The following is a 13691-nucleotide window of genomic DNA, read 5'->3' as shown; positions in this document are numbered from 1 at the left end:
TGGCAAATCTAGACTTATTCTACTACTTCCAACTTAGTTGGCACCCATTCTAGATGTTGTGTGTCTAGGTGCCATGTTCGTGTTGAATGGAGTTAGGGTGGGCAGGAAAGAACGTTTCAACGGTAGGGCCTGCAAAACGTGTTTGATATACGACGGTCATAACTTGGGTGCTTAGCATCACACCATTAAAGCTATCTTTATTCTTTAAAGTATCTGCCTTCTAAAGCAATTTCACCTTAATTTCCTCACGGACAATAACCTAATACAACGTGTTCTTCAGGTCGGCAATGGCGTGTTCACATTCCTGTCCGGAAATTCCTACCTCCTTTTACGCGGTTTCGCCGGCGACGTGAAGAAGAACGTTGACATAATTAGCACATTTTTTTGGTGAACAAGAAAATCCACAACAATTAGTAAAAGCATGCATAAGGAAGTAAATCAGTCTAAATTATTCATAATTGATCACAATTTAAATCAAGAAAGTACTGTAATAAACAACTTTCATTGATATTCTAACTTGTAACATTATTTTTGGTACAGAATAATTACTAAGTTAATCGTCTGAACAATTTAATTAAAATTGTCTAATATTAACACATAATTTGTAACGAATTTAGAGAATTCTGCCAAATAAAACTAAATAAAACATTCATCTGGTAAGAACTAAAATTGGCCAAAATATATAAAAGATTGGAATTCAATCGAATATCTTGAAATATTTGTAGAAAAAAAAACAATGAATTGAATTGAATTAAGTAAAACTAATATCACTGTATTTACAGTACAAAGAATTTTCTGTCGTCTCAAAGATAAATATAAACTAACATTTTTCTTGAACTACTTTGAATCAAAATTGAGGGAGCAAATAGACATAAAAATCCAAGCGATTTGATATTAGAAGAGGTGGAGTTTTGTGGTTGGAATGGAAAGTCGTGCTTTCTTGGCCGGGTGAGGACTCTCAACTTCGTCTTCGGCGAAGCCGGGGGAGAATTCCGGCAAGGCGGGGAGGTTCAAGTCAAAGTCGCGGTGGGAGCTGTTGGTGGACCCCACGCAGTCCGACGAGGCGACCCCTACGCTGTTGCTTCTGGCGGCGGCGATCCTGACGTTGCCGCCTTCGTAGTGGCGCCGCTTGTGGCCCCCCAACGCCTGTCCGGTGGGGAAGCACTTGTGGCAAATTGAACACTCGTGGACCCGCCCGCTTCCGCCGCCGTTGGCTGAGCTGTTCCCGGTGGTGGTCGAGGTAGTTGACCTGTCATCTCCGCCGCCGCCGCCAGGCGCGGCGTGTTTCCGGTGGCTAGCCTTGTGCCCTCCCAAAGCCTGGAAAGACCCAAACGCCTTGTCGCACACAGAACACTTATACAAAAGCTTCTGCTCAGAAACCTGCCCCGCCGCCGCCGCCGTGGGCAAACGCTCCTCCACCGGAGCCCCGCCGCCGGCGCCGCCCCGAGCAAGCATAATAAGACACAGAGCCAAATACTCCTCCTCAGTAGGCTGATACTCCACTCCCCGCGCCCTCTTCGTCCTCTTCCCTTTCACCCAAGACTGATCAAGATACTGAATCGCCGGCGCCGAAGCCGCAGTGGGAGAGTTCAAAGCTTCAAGAGTGGCCATCTCAATAATTCCCAGAAAGATTGAACCTTTCAACTTCTTTAAATTAAACCGTGTGTGAGTTGGTAGCTAGCAGTGGTTATTAGAGCTGTAATGGTGGTTTTAGTTGAGTGTGAAGAAACTCAAGAAAGGGTTGTATATATATATAGGAAGTAAAAGGAAGTTGCGTGACAGGTATGAGGAAAGTAGGACGGTTAGTGAACGAATAAAATAGTGAGATTCTTGAAGATGAGAGATTGGTGCAGAGACAAGTGGAAGGTGGTGGCTATGAAAAGTCGGCTAAATGAGCGTGGGACCCATCTCAGAAGAAGCCACTCAGCAGCTCAACTCAACACTCAGTGGACTAAGCTTGGTCAAAGGTCAACCAGAAACAAAGAACAAGAACAATCTTAATAACAACTCCAGTCAAATTGGTCAGATGATTGACTTAATAATCACAAAGTTAATTTTTTAATTTTTAATCAGATTGATTCTCTATCTAAATGTGATAATTTGCTGACTAATATCACAATACAGAATTTATCCAGTATACATAAAGATCCAAATTTTTATTGTCATTAAAAAAAAAAATCATAGGTATATATTCTTATTCTAGTCGATCCATCCATGCACACCAATATAAGGTTCGTGTATGCAGACAAAAAACGTGATCTTTTGGAGTTTTAAATGGAGTTTAATTACAAAAAGTTACTGCTAATTTAAATTTTATATATATTTACAGAGCCGCCGTGGTGTGAGGAAGATGGCCAAATTAAGTTGCCAATTGAGACTTTGGTGGGGCTGATGAGAGGATCCGACGGTCGGACATTTAATTTGCGGTGCATACAGATTACGATTACAGATAGGTTTGAAATTAGATTTTTTTTGTTTTTTTTTTTTACTTGAGATAATGTAGTATTTGAATTCTGTGAATATAATTGTGAATGAATGGGAACAGTACAACGAAGTACAGGCAGGTGTACATTATGGAGCGTTCAACAACGTTTACCCACCCGGGGGAGGTTGAGTCAACCCTGAATTTTGCGAATTAGGTGTTGTTTTTGTAATTCACCACGTGCACCTTGTTTGGTTTCTAGAATTTTAGGTATATGCTATTCTAGACTCCCACCACGCACCGGGAATAGGAATAGCCACGTCCTCGAAACTTCCACACGCCACTGTTCCTTCCACGCGGCTACAGCCTACAGCCTCACACCACACAACTGACAACTACACAACCAACCACCAAATGCATCCAAAAATCCATTTTTTGCACTTCTATATTACTATATAAGTGAAAATTTTAATTTGTTCTTTTTTTTTTTAATTTTATAAATCATATATGATAACTTTAAGCACAATAAGTTATAGGAGACTGGCCAAATAGTTTGCTCAATTCAGATGAGTATAGATTATTTTAATTGTGCTTTCAAAAAAATAATAATAATACCAAACTAATAATTAATAAAATGAATATATAAGTATTGTGCAGCCATAGGCAAAGAATTGATAAAAGCCTAGATATTTTAGTATTGGGAGCTTAAGTCATTGCTTAGCTAACACGTGGTCCATGAATTTAATTTGTTGTCCTCTTCGCAAGTTAGAAACGTTGAACATATTTTTGAAGAACATATAATAGTCAACATATTTGTTAACTGTGCACGTAGTAATAGTAGTAAGTTAGGTAATCGTAATCCCAATTACTCTGATTTATTATAAAAAAAAATATAAAATTATAATTTAGAGTTGACCTTCCAAATAGTATTGGATAGTTAAAGACTTAAAGCCTTAAAGGTACAAGTTGGCCCATTGCTATTATTCATCATTCATAGCCCAATAGCCTGAGTAAAACTAATTGCTTGATGGACCAAACCGTGTAATAATTTGTTGAGAAAAGGGTCAAATAGCCCATAAACTTTACTTCAGATGTTAATTAGGTCCTTAAATAAAAAAAAAAAAAAGTTCAATTAAACTTTTAAACATGTCAAATTGGGTCAATGAAATTCAAAAATAAATAAATGACTTGTTATCACAGGTCATTTCAATTTCGGCGACAAAATTCGACCACGATCGTCAGATTCCAGTCATCTAGTCGTCTTCTCCACTGGAGAAGACGGCCGTCCGATCGTCTTTTCCAGTGAAAGACGACCGGAATCTGACGACGGTAGCCGGATTTTGTCGCCTTTCGACGGAATTGAAATGAACCTGTAATTTGACATGTTTGAGTATTTAATTGCACTTTTTTAAGTTTAGGGACCTAATTAACATTTGGGGTAAAGTTTAAGGACTTGTTTAACCCTTTTCTCTAATTTGTTAGATATCATATCATGATGTCTATTTTGTCACTATTTATTCTAAATACTGTCCACTAAATCATTGAGTTAAGCCCGTGCGAATTATTTTGTCACTAGTATACATATTACTAGTGAATATCAAGTGGGAATTTGTAATGTTTTTCACAAAAAGATTCTCAGCCTCATTTCATGCCATTTGGAAGGCATATAGAAGATGTGTTTCCCATTTGATTTTATTCAGCAGCAAACCGTACACCCACTCTAACTAATGTATGTGACGTACCACGATTGATTCCTTTCACTAATTTATATATGTATATATTTTTTAAGGTAAGTCAGCAACATATTCGAAAAAGTTATCACCAAATCTAATCCAATCTACCCTTTTTATCTAGCCCAATGGCTCTCCTCCTCTTTTATTTCTCAAAGTCAACAAAAGAGTAAATGGTTCATCCCACTTCTCCACATCCATCATTTTGAGACATGACACTTTCTATATTAACTTATTACGGAAGTCGTTTATTGACATCTTCGATTTGAACTGAATAATTATAAATAATTTAAATTGAGTTGTCTCATTGTGATTCCTTTGCTACTTTAAGTAACAATATGAGTTTTTATTCAAAACTCACATCTGCAGAGAAGTTACAAACTTTTTTTTTAAAATTAAAATATTCTTGGTATGTTGATCAAAATGTGTACACAAATTTATGCCATGTGTAGTGGACTTGGGTTGGACACTTGGGACCATTGATTCTCATGCTTCAATCAAGTTAATCATGTCAATTTTTGACATGAATGACTTATGTGAATTATTGGTTTAAATTTGTGAGAAATCTAATATTACTTTTTACATTTTAAGTTACACGGTGTAAATGTCGATTTGGTGTTTGAATGCATGAGATTTCAATATATAAAATTATACGAATCACACATAATAAGAGTAAACTAAAATCAGGAATCTAGTTTCAAGTGATGATTAAATTGTAACTCCAACCAAGTTAGTCAGGTTGTTGAATTATAATAATAATACGATTACAAGTTTGATTCGAAATTGAAGTCACCTATTGGTTATATTATTAAAAAAAAAAACGATAATTATTGAATCAAAATAAAGGATGTAAAAAATGTTATAGTTGCGTCCACTTATTTAGTCCACTTTATAACATCATGCCCCTTATTTCAATCGATGGAAGCAATCACCCACCAATTGGCTCTCAGACTCAGGGAGGGCAATTTTGGCCGAAAAAAGTTACCAAGATATTTTCAAGGTGGCAATTTAGTCCGAATAAAGTTACCTAACACAACTGCCTCCTTCTCCGCCGCCGCCACCACCACTCCAAAGCTAGCTCAGCCAATCCACGCGTCTGCCGGAGGCGATACCACACCCGTCTCATCGGACCCGGACACCTTGACGGAGATGGCTTCTCACGATCCGGCTATCAAAGACACTCGAATCGCCCAGATTTCATCCGCCATTCGCGTCATCCCCGACTTCCCCAAACCCGGTACCGATTCTCTTCTTCCAATTCTCTCTCCCCTCGTCTGTATATATGTGTGTATACATATTTCTTTTGGGTTTCCTTTAATGTGCCTTAAAGTTGCGACCTTTGAGTGGTCTGTCTGATTTTGGAGATCATTGGCAGGGATTATGTTTCAGGATATAACGACGTTGCTGCTTGATCCCAAGGCTTTCAAGGACACTATCGATTTGTTTGTGGAGAGATACCAGGACAAAAAGATCAATGTGGTTGCAGGTCATCTCTTTGCAAATTTCGTGTTTTTTTTTTCTTGTTGTCTTTCCACATATGAATTCGATCTTTAAAGTTATGAGCTGTGGGTTTTAAAACAGGTAAAGTTATGAATTCGTGTTTTGGCATCCATTAAAGTTTGTATAAGAAATTGAGAACTATTGTAGAAAGTTTGCTTGCCTTCTCTCTGAGAAAAACAAAAAAAAAATCAAAATTTTTGATCTGACTATGCCACCTGAAAATGAAATATGGAGGATAAGTAAGAAGCAATGTATTTTAGTTTGAAGTTCCAGGCAAATCACGGGAATCATTTGTTTGCAAGACATTTTACATCACAACTAGATTAAATAATACATATTTTTGCTGATGATCGTGAGTTTGTGAATTGAAATCTAATAGTGGCCTTTCATGCACACCATAAGCAGGATCATCGACTGTTTTGTCTTAAAGTACTATGTACTAAAACTATTTGGTTTTCGTTGTACCCACAGGCTTGTGGAAGACATAATCCTTTTATTTTTGCAGGTATTGAAGCAAGAGGCTTTATTTTTGGCCCTCCAATAGCATTGGCTATAGGGGCAAAATTTGTTCCTATGAGGAAACCCAAGAAGTTACCTGGTACATGGCTTTTAATCCCATCTTTTTGTTTCTTTACTTTCATTTCTATTGCTATAGATATTAATGTCCCCAAATGGGAGGTCACAAGTTCGAACCCCAGTGAGTGCATTGACTCTTTGTTCTTTAATAGGTTATGGACAGATACTACATTGTAGCAGAGTCAGTAGTACTAAAAAAAGATATTAATGTCCCTGGGATAGCATGAAGCATGCACTTGTGAGTGAGAGGAAATCAAGAATATACATATTTTTAATATGCGCATGTTTAATGAAGAGAGTGGTTGTAATAATTGAAATTCACAAGCTCATCATTTTGTCATATAAAACTATGAAGTCTTGGTTGAAAATAAAAATGCCTTAACAAAACTATCTGAATGTCCAAACAAAAACAAATTGCGATCCCTGCCATATGTATCAAGCAACATTGTTAAGAATTCAGTCAAATAATTTATGTCATAATACATAGTAACTTTATTATTTTATGCTTGACAGGTGAGGTTATCTCAGAAGAATACTCTTTGGAGTATGGAACAGATGTAATCGAGATGCATGTAGGTGCTGTCCAAGATGGGGAACGCGTCCTTATAATAGATGATCTTATTGCAACTGGGGGTACCTTGGGTGCTGCAATCAGGCTAATTGGTATCGTCTTGGTTTCTTGTTGGTTGCTGCATTTTCTTGTGATATAAAATAATAGAAGTTCACCTTTTCCGTTTTGTTGGTTTTCTTTTCAGAGCGTGTTGGCGGCACTGTGGTTGAGTGTGCATGTGTTATTGAATTGCCAGAACTGAAGGTATGCCACTGTCTTCCAATATCCATCAATATTCATAACATGTTACCGAATCACTTTGTAGCCTTATTTTTTGGGTCTCTATTTCAAGTTTCCTTTCCTAACTTGGATCCGCTTGTGGTGTGGATAACTTATGAGCACACTTTCATGTAGCTTCCATAAACGTAAAAGAACTATCTTGTGTAAAATAAACTGTGCAGAACGAACTAATATCATCTTACATTTAGCATCGTATGTCCACTAATTGAGACAATATGTCCTTAGCTGAGGAACTTGGAAATCAAAGCTGGAAGATCAAGTTATCTTACTTCCTTACCATGTTGCTCGAATTTGTTGTCTGGAATCTTGAAAAGTTATCTGTTAGTTGGTGTATGAACCTTTTGGCACAGGAATCTGAAAAATCCTTAACTATTTGAGTTAAAATCATTGGCCCTGTTTGGTAAAATAGTTAGCCTATCCGCTAATTTTGGCTTATTTGACCACTATTAGCTGTTTGACTTGGTTAAACAATTAATATGAGTGTTTGATTAGTTAGCTTTTTGTAACAACTTATTGCTCCAAAATGCTAAAATTCAAACAGCTGCTCAAAGTAGCTTTCTCGATTAGCTTTTTGTAAAAGTCATTTTGTATGTAATCAGCTAACAACTAACAGCTAATTTACCAAACACTTTTCTACAATCAGCTAATGCTATCAACTAGTCAAACCCACTAACCCAATCAGCTAACAACCATTTACCAAACACCCCCTGAGCGTGACTCAGACCCTTTCCACTCGAGCCTACGCCTTTTGGTCTATATGCTCGTTTTTGTTCTGTATGCATGATTGGGTCGTTTTGCTTAATGCCAGGGGCGGGCGCGGTTAGGAGACAAACCACTGTTTGTTCTTGTGAGCTCAACTTGATCATGAAACGTAGCATACGTGGAATGTGGAGTTACAGTTTGACATGTGAGCAGTGGGAAAGCAAGCATGCTCAAGTTGGTTGGTTCCCATTCAAGAGAGATCTTAACAATCTTATCTTCTTATAATAACAGCAGAAAATTGAATCCTGGCTTTGATCAGTTGATTGTAATAAGCTTTAAAGGTTGTTGTTTTAGTTGGATTGTTGCATAGTATAACACGAGACATCTTATTTATGTGTGATCATCAACTTTCCTATTTCACTACTTACAACTTGAATACTTCTCATCTTCTAATCGGATAAATTCTTATTTTTATTTTCTTTGAGAATTGAAGTGAACGAAGTCAAGCTCTCTTAGCTGTTATTTCTGATTCTTGATGTTAGGATTTTAGCGAAATTTTAAGGAAAAAGTTTGCCACTTCCTTAAAAATTTAAGGAGTAAATTTATACCTATACTATGGTTGCAGAAGTACAAATTAAGAATTTGTATGTATTTATTTGCATATTATGTAAAGATATATTGTAAATATTAGTTGTATTAATGTATTTTATGAGTGGCAAAATCTCACAACTATTACCGAATAGTGTGTACTAGGTATTAGCTTAGGTGGTTCGTGGTTGGTAGTTAACTGATTTGAACCTATAACTCATAAATTTTAGACTTGGTCGTACAAAGTCGGCCTAATCGACTCCATGAAAAAACAATTTCCAAAAGATGATTTCCCAGAATTGTTCAAACATCTTCCTAATTGCTTGCGTATGACCATCTCATTTAAAATTTACAATATTTTTTTAACTAAAATATAATTTTTTATATGAATCTATATACAAGTATTACGAAATACATCTTTGTTAAAAAAACATTACACATTTTACATATACCTCACACATTATTAACTACGGAGTATTTTATATATTTCTTTCTTTCTTTTTAGTCTTGGTTTTCTCGTTCTTGTTCAGGACAATACGTCGTGCAATGGGCGGTGCAATATATCCTAAACACCCAAACCCCATATTGAAATATAGATCCATAGAACTGAATCAGCTGACGTACGTACACAAGATTTCCTAGGAGATAAAATGATTAATTTCTTTATTCTTGGTGCTTAAAATTTATGAGCAGTGTGTAATTGTGACACGTAGGATTGAAACGCGGGGGATTCGCCAGAATCATAGGCAGATCAACGACTAAGTACAGGCAATTCGAATCTTAAGTACTGCTTTATACCCCTAGGGATAGTTCATTCAAGGCCACATATGTATATCAAATAATGAATGATTTGTTGATATCATCACAGCTAGGTTTTGGAAGTTGTGTCGTCATATGTTTCCTGCTTTCCAAGAAGACTTATGATTAGATATATATGTGGTTTATTACGGAGTAGTTTAGTAGATTACTTACCGATTTTCCCTAATTAACTATATATAGGTCTATCTGGATTATGGCCGGTTTTTGCACGTTTCAACTTTAATCTTCAATTACACCGTGTTAATAACCACAAATGAAGATGACTTTTGTTTTTTATTTTTAATCACTCCAAACCCAAATTTAACTTGCTAAATTAAAACAAACCCATGAAAATAAGGGACATAACGCTCATCCTATCATTCAAAAAAGACCTCGAAATAAATCATAACCTCTAACCAAACTATCAAATTGATATTTCAAAACCTACACGAACTTAGCTCACTGGTTCAGTAGGCAATATTTGAGAGAAGCGACCAATGTTCAAACCTTAACAATGATAGTGTGAAGATTATGCCTAAAGTGAGCAAATTCTTTGTGCGCATAAGTATTTGGCTATGTCTGCTCAGTCACTGTAATATACATTCTCCTAAATACTTTGTCAGAATCAGGGATTCAGCCTTTTTGGGAGAAGAAGAATTTGATATTTCAGAATCTTTTGAGGGCACATTTAATCCATGCAAGATGTAATCTTTAGGAGTATTTAATTTAAGAAATAAGGTTCAAATTGGCCACTGAACACTCTAAAAATGTGCAATTTCACCTGATAGCAGGTTACCTTCAATTTTAGCAGGTTATCTGCTTACGTGGCAGCTGAGTTGGCATTTTTAATAAATTTTAATAATAAATTTTTATTAAAAAAATTTTTAAAAATAAAAACGACTTTATTTTATTTTTTATTTAATTTTTTCCAATTTTTTATAAAATTTATTATTAAAATTAATTATTAAAAATTATTTAAAAATTATTAAAAATGTCAACTAAGCTGCCACGTAAGCAGGTAACCTGCTAAAATTGATGGTAACCTGCTATCCGGTAAAATTGTATATGTTTGGAGAGTTCAGTGGCCTAATTGCACATTTTTTGAGTGTTCAATAGCCTAATTGCATTTTTTTTTTTTTCGTTCAGTGGCCTAATTGCATTTTCAGGTTACGTTCAGTGGCCAATTTGAACCTTATTCCTTAATTTAATAAGCACAAATGATTACTTGGGGATGGGCTTTAGAATATGTAATTGGGTAGCTAGGTAATATTTAATAAAACATATATCCATCACCTTGCACATCCTCCTCCCTCCAGTTATACAGTTCATATAACCCTTTAGAAGTTAATAACAGTGGTCTGAGTTTTGGCCATTGGATATATGAAAAGACAAAGAACGAGGTTTACGGTTACCATGTCGGATATTGGAAGACAACCAATCATACATACTCATCATCTCTACATACAGCAATCGCTGGCCGCCCTTTTGCTCTTTTTTTTTTTTTTTTTTTTTTTTGGATATTTAATTTAGTAATTATAAAATTTCAAGTTACGATCTATTATCTTCTTGATTTGAATCATTCAGCTATAAACATTAAACAACTTAGGTTAGTTTAACTTTTTCGTCAACTAAAATAATTATAAGATGGATTATTTTTTATTTAAAAAAACATTGAAAAAATTTTACAGTCTTTAAGAACGTTTAAAGAAGTTAGTTTGCGAGTTTGTTAAGCTGTATATATATGTTATTAGTGGGTAGTCATGGGAGTCATAACGACCCTAATGATTGATTCAGACAGTTAACCTGTTTAAAACACCAGTCTTGAATCTTAACGCATATTAAGGTAAGCTGACTAATTAATATAATGGGCGCAATTAAGGTTGGGACTTGGGAGGCACTATATATCTTAATGCATAATTGCATGAACTTGGTCCCTCCTCTGAGCTGTCATTTGCCTGCAGGTTGTTGGCCCCACCTCCAAATCATTTTTTACAAAAATATCAGTTGGAATCATAGAATCAGTATACAAACATATAAAAATGTTAATTGGGCAAACCGGTGAAGTTAATTGCTCAAATTGTTGACTTAGTAACTATAATATTATATAAGAATATAGACTATCTATTGACTTTCTTAATTTGAGCCGGTTAGTTATGAGTTATCTAGGCTGGTGAATCTTTTACCGACTAAGAATCACTAATTAAAAAAAAAGTTAAAAAATTCTAACTTTAACATTTTAAGGTATAAATATGTCCAAATCTTTATAGTTTTTCCTCATTCCTACCTCATAAGTTAGAACCTTGTTGTTGTCACCCTTGAGAATACTTCTGTACAACAAAAGTACAGTTCTTGATTAGTATCTGTACACAAAGAACAATTATATTCTTGATCTGTCATCAATGGAGACAGTGGGGGCTGCTGCTTTCTTTGATGAGGAATGGGAATCGTCATTGAGCAAACTGTTTGCTGTTGAGAATCCTGATTTCATGTTCCAGCTCCAAGGTGATGACAATGGCGGCGCTGGCTTTGAAGCCCCATCCACTTTCTGGCAAGCTGTTGAGGCTGCAGAAGCTAGTAACAATGGCGGTGGAAGTCTTGACAACCATTTGAACCACCTTGTTCAATCTGATGATGAGTCCATGAAGTTTTTCGTGGTATCCCAGAATGAGTTTGATACTTCAGTTCCTGTTTTCGATCCTGACGAGGTTATCAGAGACATCTCGGACGAGGTTGAAGTTTCAGAAGAACAGACAACCAGAAATGGAAATCCCAAGAAGAGAACACGATCAGTTTCGCGGGATGTGAGTTCACACTACTGTATATATCTATCAGATCATCATATCTTGTGAAATTTACATTTAATTGGTTTCTGATCTGAAGGGTTTATGTGTTAATCAATCATTATATTGAATTCATGCAGGGCCAGAAGAATAAAAGGAATAATGCAAACTCAAAGACAAAGAAGAATCCTAAGAACATGACTGAAAATTCCAATGGAGAAGAGTATGACAGTAATACTATAATGTCTGCAAATAATGCAGTGCAGAGCTCAAGCTGTTACAGCAGCGAGGATGATTCTATTGCATCTCAGGATTTGATCAATCCTGGATCGACCACCTCGAATGGGAAAACAAGGGCAAGCAGAGGGGCTGCAACTGATCCCCAAAGCCTATATGCAAGGGTAGGTAACACATACATAATCCTAAAATGTTGTGTTCATTGCCACAAGGTTACGAGGACCCGTCTATTGGCCGGCCTTTTTGATTTGAGTCTGTCAATTATGAACAACCTAGACTGGTTTAACATTTTTTAATTTGCCGGCTAGGGTCACAAGACAAGTTTATCTGTACACACTTTTGAGTAGTGACTGCAGGTTTTTCGGGTCTTGTGTTCATTAAGGTTATAATGTATGGTGTTGTGTGATAATTATCTTTAACTACTTGCAGAGAAGAAGGGAAAAGATAAATGAGAGGCTGAGAATCTTGCAGAGCCTAGTTCCCAATGGAACAAAGGTTGACATTAGTACTATGCTTGAAGAGGCTGTCCACTATGTAAAGTTCATGCAGCTTCAAATCAAGGTATATATATGATCACAATTTCATGTCATTTTCTTTAATTTTTTTTTTTTTTTCATATGAACTTGCTAAAGAAGAAAGCCATTGATTGAATCTTTTGATATTGTCATGCAGCTCCTAAGCTCAGATGACCTGTGGATGTATGCTCCAATTGCTTACAATGGAATGGACATTGGCCTTTACGAAAAGATGCTATTACCAAGCTCCTGATCCGATCTTTAAAACGTTACTTTATTATTATAAAACTATAGATTCTTTTAATATACTGATTAGTCATTGATTTTAAGAGTTGACTCACTTTTTCTCTCTTTTTATCTCATCTTTTCACCCAATCAATACAGATCACGTGACGAAAGTAATACTGTCAAAAATCTACTTAGCATTTCCCTACATCTTGCAGTTGTGTTCTCAATTATTTGCTCATTGATGATGGCAATTAACCCAAAAGTGGGATCATCAGACAATGTAATAAACAAATACATACAATAAACCATGAAGAGTAATTCTCATGTTCAGTTTTATACTATGTACTATGTAGTATGTAATAATATCTCTTTCACAATAAAATGGACCGCAATGGCCTGGCCCAATATATAACCTGTTTGATATTAATAATACCTGAAAATCTGAAATGAATCGTTCAAATATTTCATTTTTATAAACTACTCAATAAATAAATTAATAAACAATAGAATAAGTATATTTTCGATTTTTTGGAATGTTATTATATTTCAAATCTAATACGCGAACAAAATTTGTTACCAGAATTGTATTACATGTACTGTTATTTTACTTTTTACTTATTGATTAATCATTATCTCTATGGACGTAAGAATATATAATCATGAGGAGGGAAAATGAGAGTACTTAGGTTAAGAATCAATTATTATTTTTTAAATATGATCACAAATATTTTCATAATTAATGTTACTCCATTTAATTTGAGCTAA

The 13691-nt window shown here is 35.6% G+C and overlaps 3 protein-coding genes across 6 annotated transcripts; 2 read left to right on the top strand and 1 right to left on the bottom strand.

Annotated features, from left to right (window-relative positions):
- Positions 1-718: 718 nt before the first annotated feature.
- Positions 719-1740, bottom strand: LOC109149600 (zinc finger protein ZAT10-like). The gene has a single exon (XM_019297445.1). It carries the CDS (start codon positions 1609-1611, stop codon positions 895-897), a length of 717 nt encoding a protein of 238 aa, XP_019152990.1. The 5' UTR covers positions 1612-1740; the 3' UTR covers positions 719-894.
- Positions 1741-5047: 3307 nt separating this feature from the next.
- Positions 5048-8258, top strand: LOC109149599 (adenine phosphoribosyltransferase 1-like). 4 transcript variants are annotated; one of them, XM_019297444.1, is made up of 7 exons: positions 5048-5389; positions 5528-5638; positions 6158-6250; positions 6742-6891; positions 6984-7042; positions 7887-7947; positions 8013-8258. In XM_019297444.1, exons 1-6 carry the CDS (start codon positions 5071-5073, stop codon positions 7938-7940), a joined length of 786 nt encoding a protein of 261 aa, XP_019152989.1. In that variant the 5' UTR covers positions 5048-5070; the 3' UTR covers positions 7941-7947; positions 8013-8258. The 4 variants fall into 4 exon arrangements, with proteins under 4 accessions (XP_019152989.1, XP_019152988.1, XP_019152987.1 ...); XM_019297443.1 differs by having other exon boundaries at positions 7984-8258; XM_019297442.1 differs by having other exon boundaries at positions 7887-7951; positions 7989-8258.
- Positions 8259-11565: 3307 nt separating this feature from the next.
- Positions 11566-12972, top strand: LOC109149205 (transcription factor bHLH85-like). Its single transcript, XM_019296869.1, has 4 exons — positions 11566-11967; positions 12087-12347; positions 12613-12744; positions 12856-12972. Exons 1-4 carry the CDS (start codon positions 11566-11568, stop codon positions 12949-12951), a joined length of 891 nt encoding a protein of 296 aa, XP_019152414.1. The 3' UTR covers positions 12952-12972.
- The last annotated feature ends 719 nt before the right edge of the window (positions 12973-13691 follow it).

The sequence above is a fragment of the Ipomoea nil genome, unplaced genomic scaffold (assembly GCF_001879475.1).
Source record: "Ipomoea nil cultivar Tokyo-kokei standard unplaced genomic scaffold, Asagao_1.1 scaffold2159, whole genome shotgun sequence".
Lineage (NCBI taxonomy): Eukaryota > Viridiplantae > Streptophyta > Magnoliopsida > Solanales > Convolvulaceae > Ipomoea > Ipomoea nil.
This window is presented reverse-complemented; position numbering and strand designations above follow the sequence as displayed.

What these genes read in the sequence shown, in the direction of transcription:
- LOC109149205 (XM_019296869.1), top strand. Translation starts at nt 11,566, where the DNA reads ATGGAGACAGTGGGGGCTGCTGCTTTCTTTGATGAGGAATGGGAATCG. An exon ending in CCCAAAGCCTATATGCAAGG is followed by an intron (nt 12,348 to 12,612) that starts GTAGGTAACACA and finishes AACTACTTGCAG; the next exon opens with AGAAGAAGGGAAAAGATAAA. An exon ending in TCATGCAGCTTCAAATCAAG is followed by an intron (nt 12,745 to 12,855) that starts GTATATATATGA and finishes ATTGTCATGCAG; the next exon opens with CTCCTAAGCTCAGATGACCT.
- LOC109149600 (XM_019297445.1), bottom strand. Translation starts at nt 1,611, where the DNA reads ATGGCCACTCTTGAAGCTTTGAACTCTCCCACTGCGGCTTCGGCGCCG.
- LOC109149599 (XM_019297444.1), top strand. Translation starts at nt 5,071, where the DNA reads ATGGAAGCAATCACCCACCAATTGGCTCTCAGACTCAGGGAGGGCAAT. An exon ending in CCCCGACTTCCCCAAACCCG is followed by an intron (nt 5,390 to 5,527) that starts GTACCGATTCTC and finishes GATCATTGGCAG; the next exon opens with GGATTATGTTTCAGGATATA. An exon ending in GAAACCCAAGAAGTTACCTG is followed by an intron (nt 6,251 to 6,741) that starts GTACATGGCTTT and finishes TATGCTTGACAG; the next exon opens with GTGAGGTTATCTCAGAAGAA.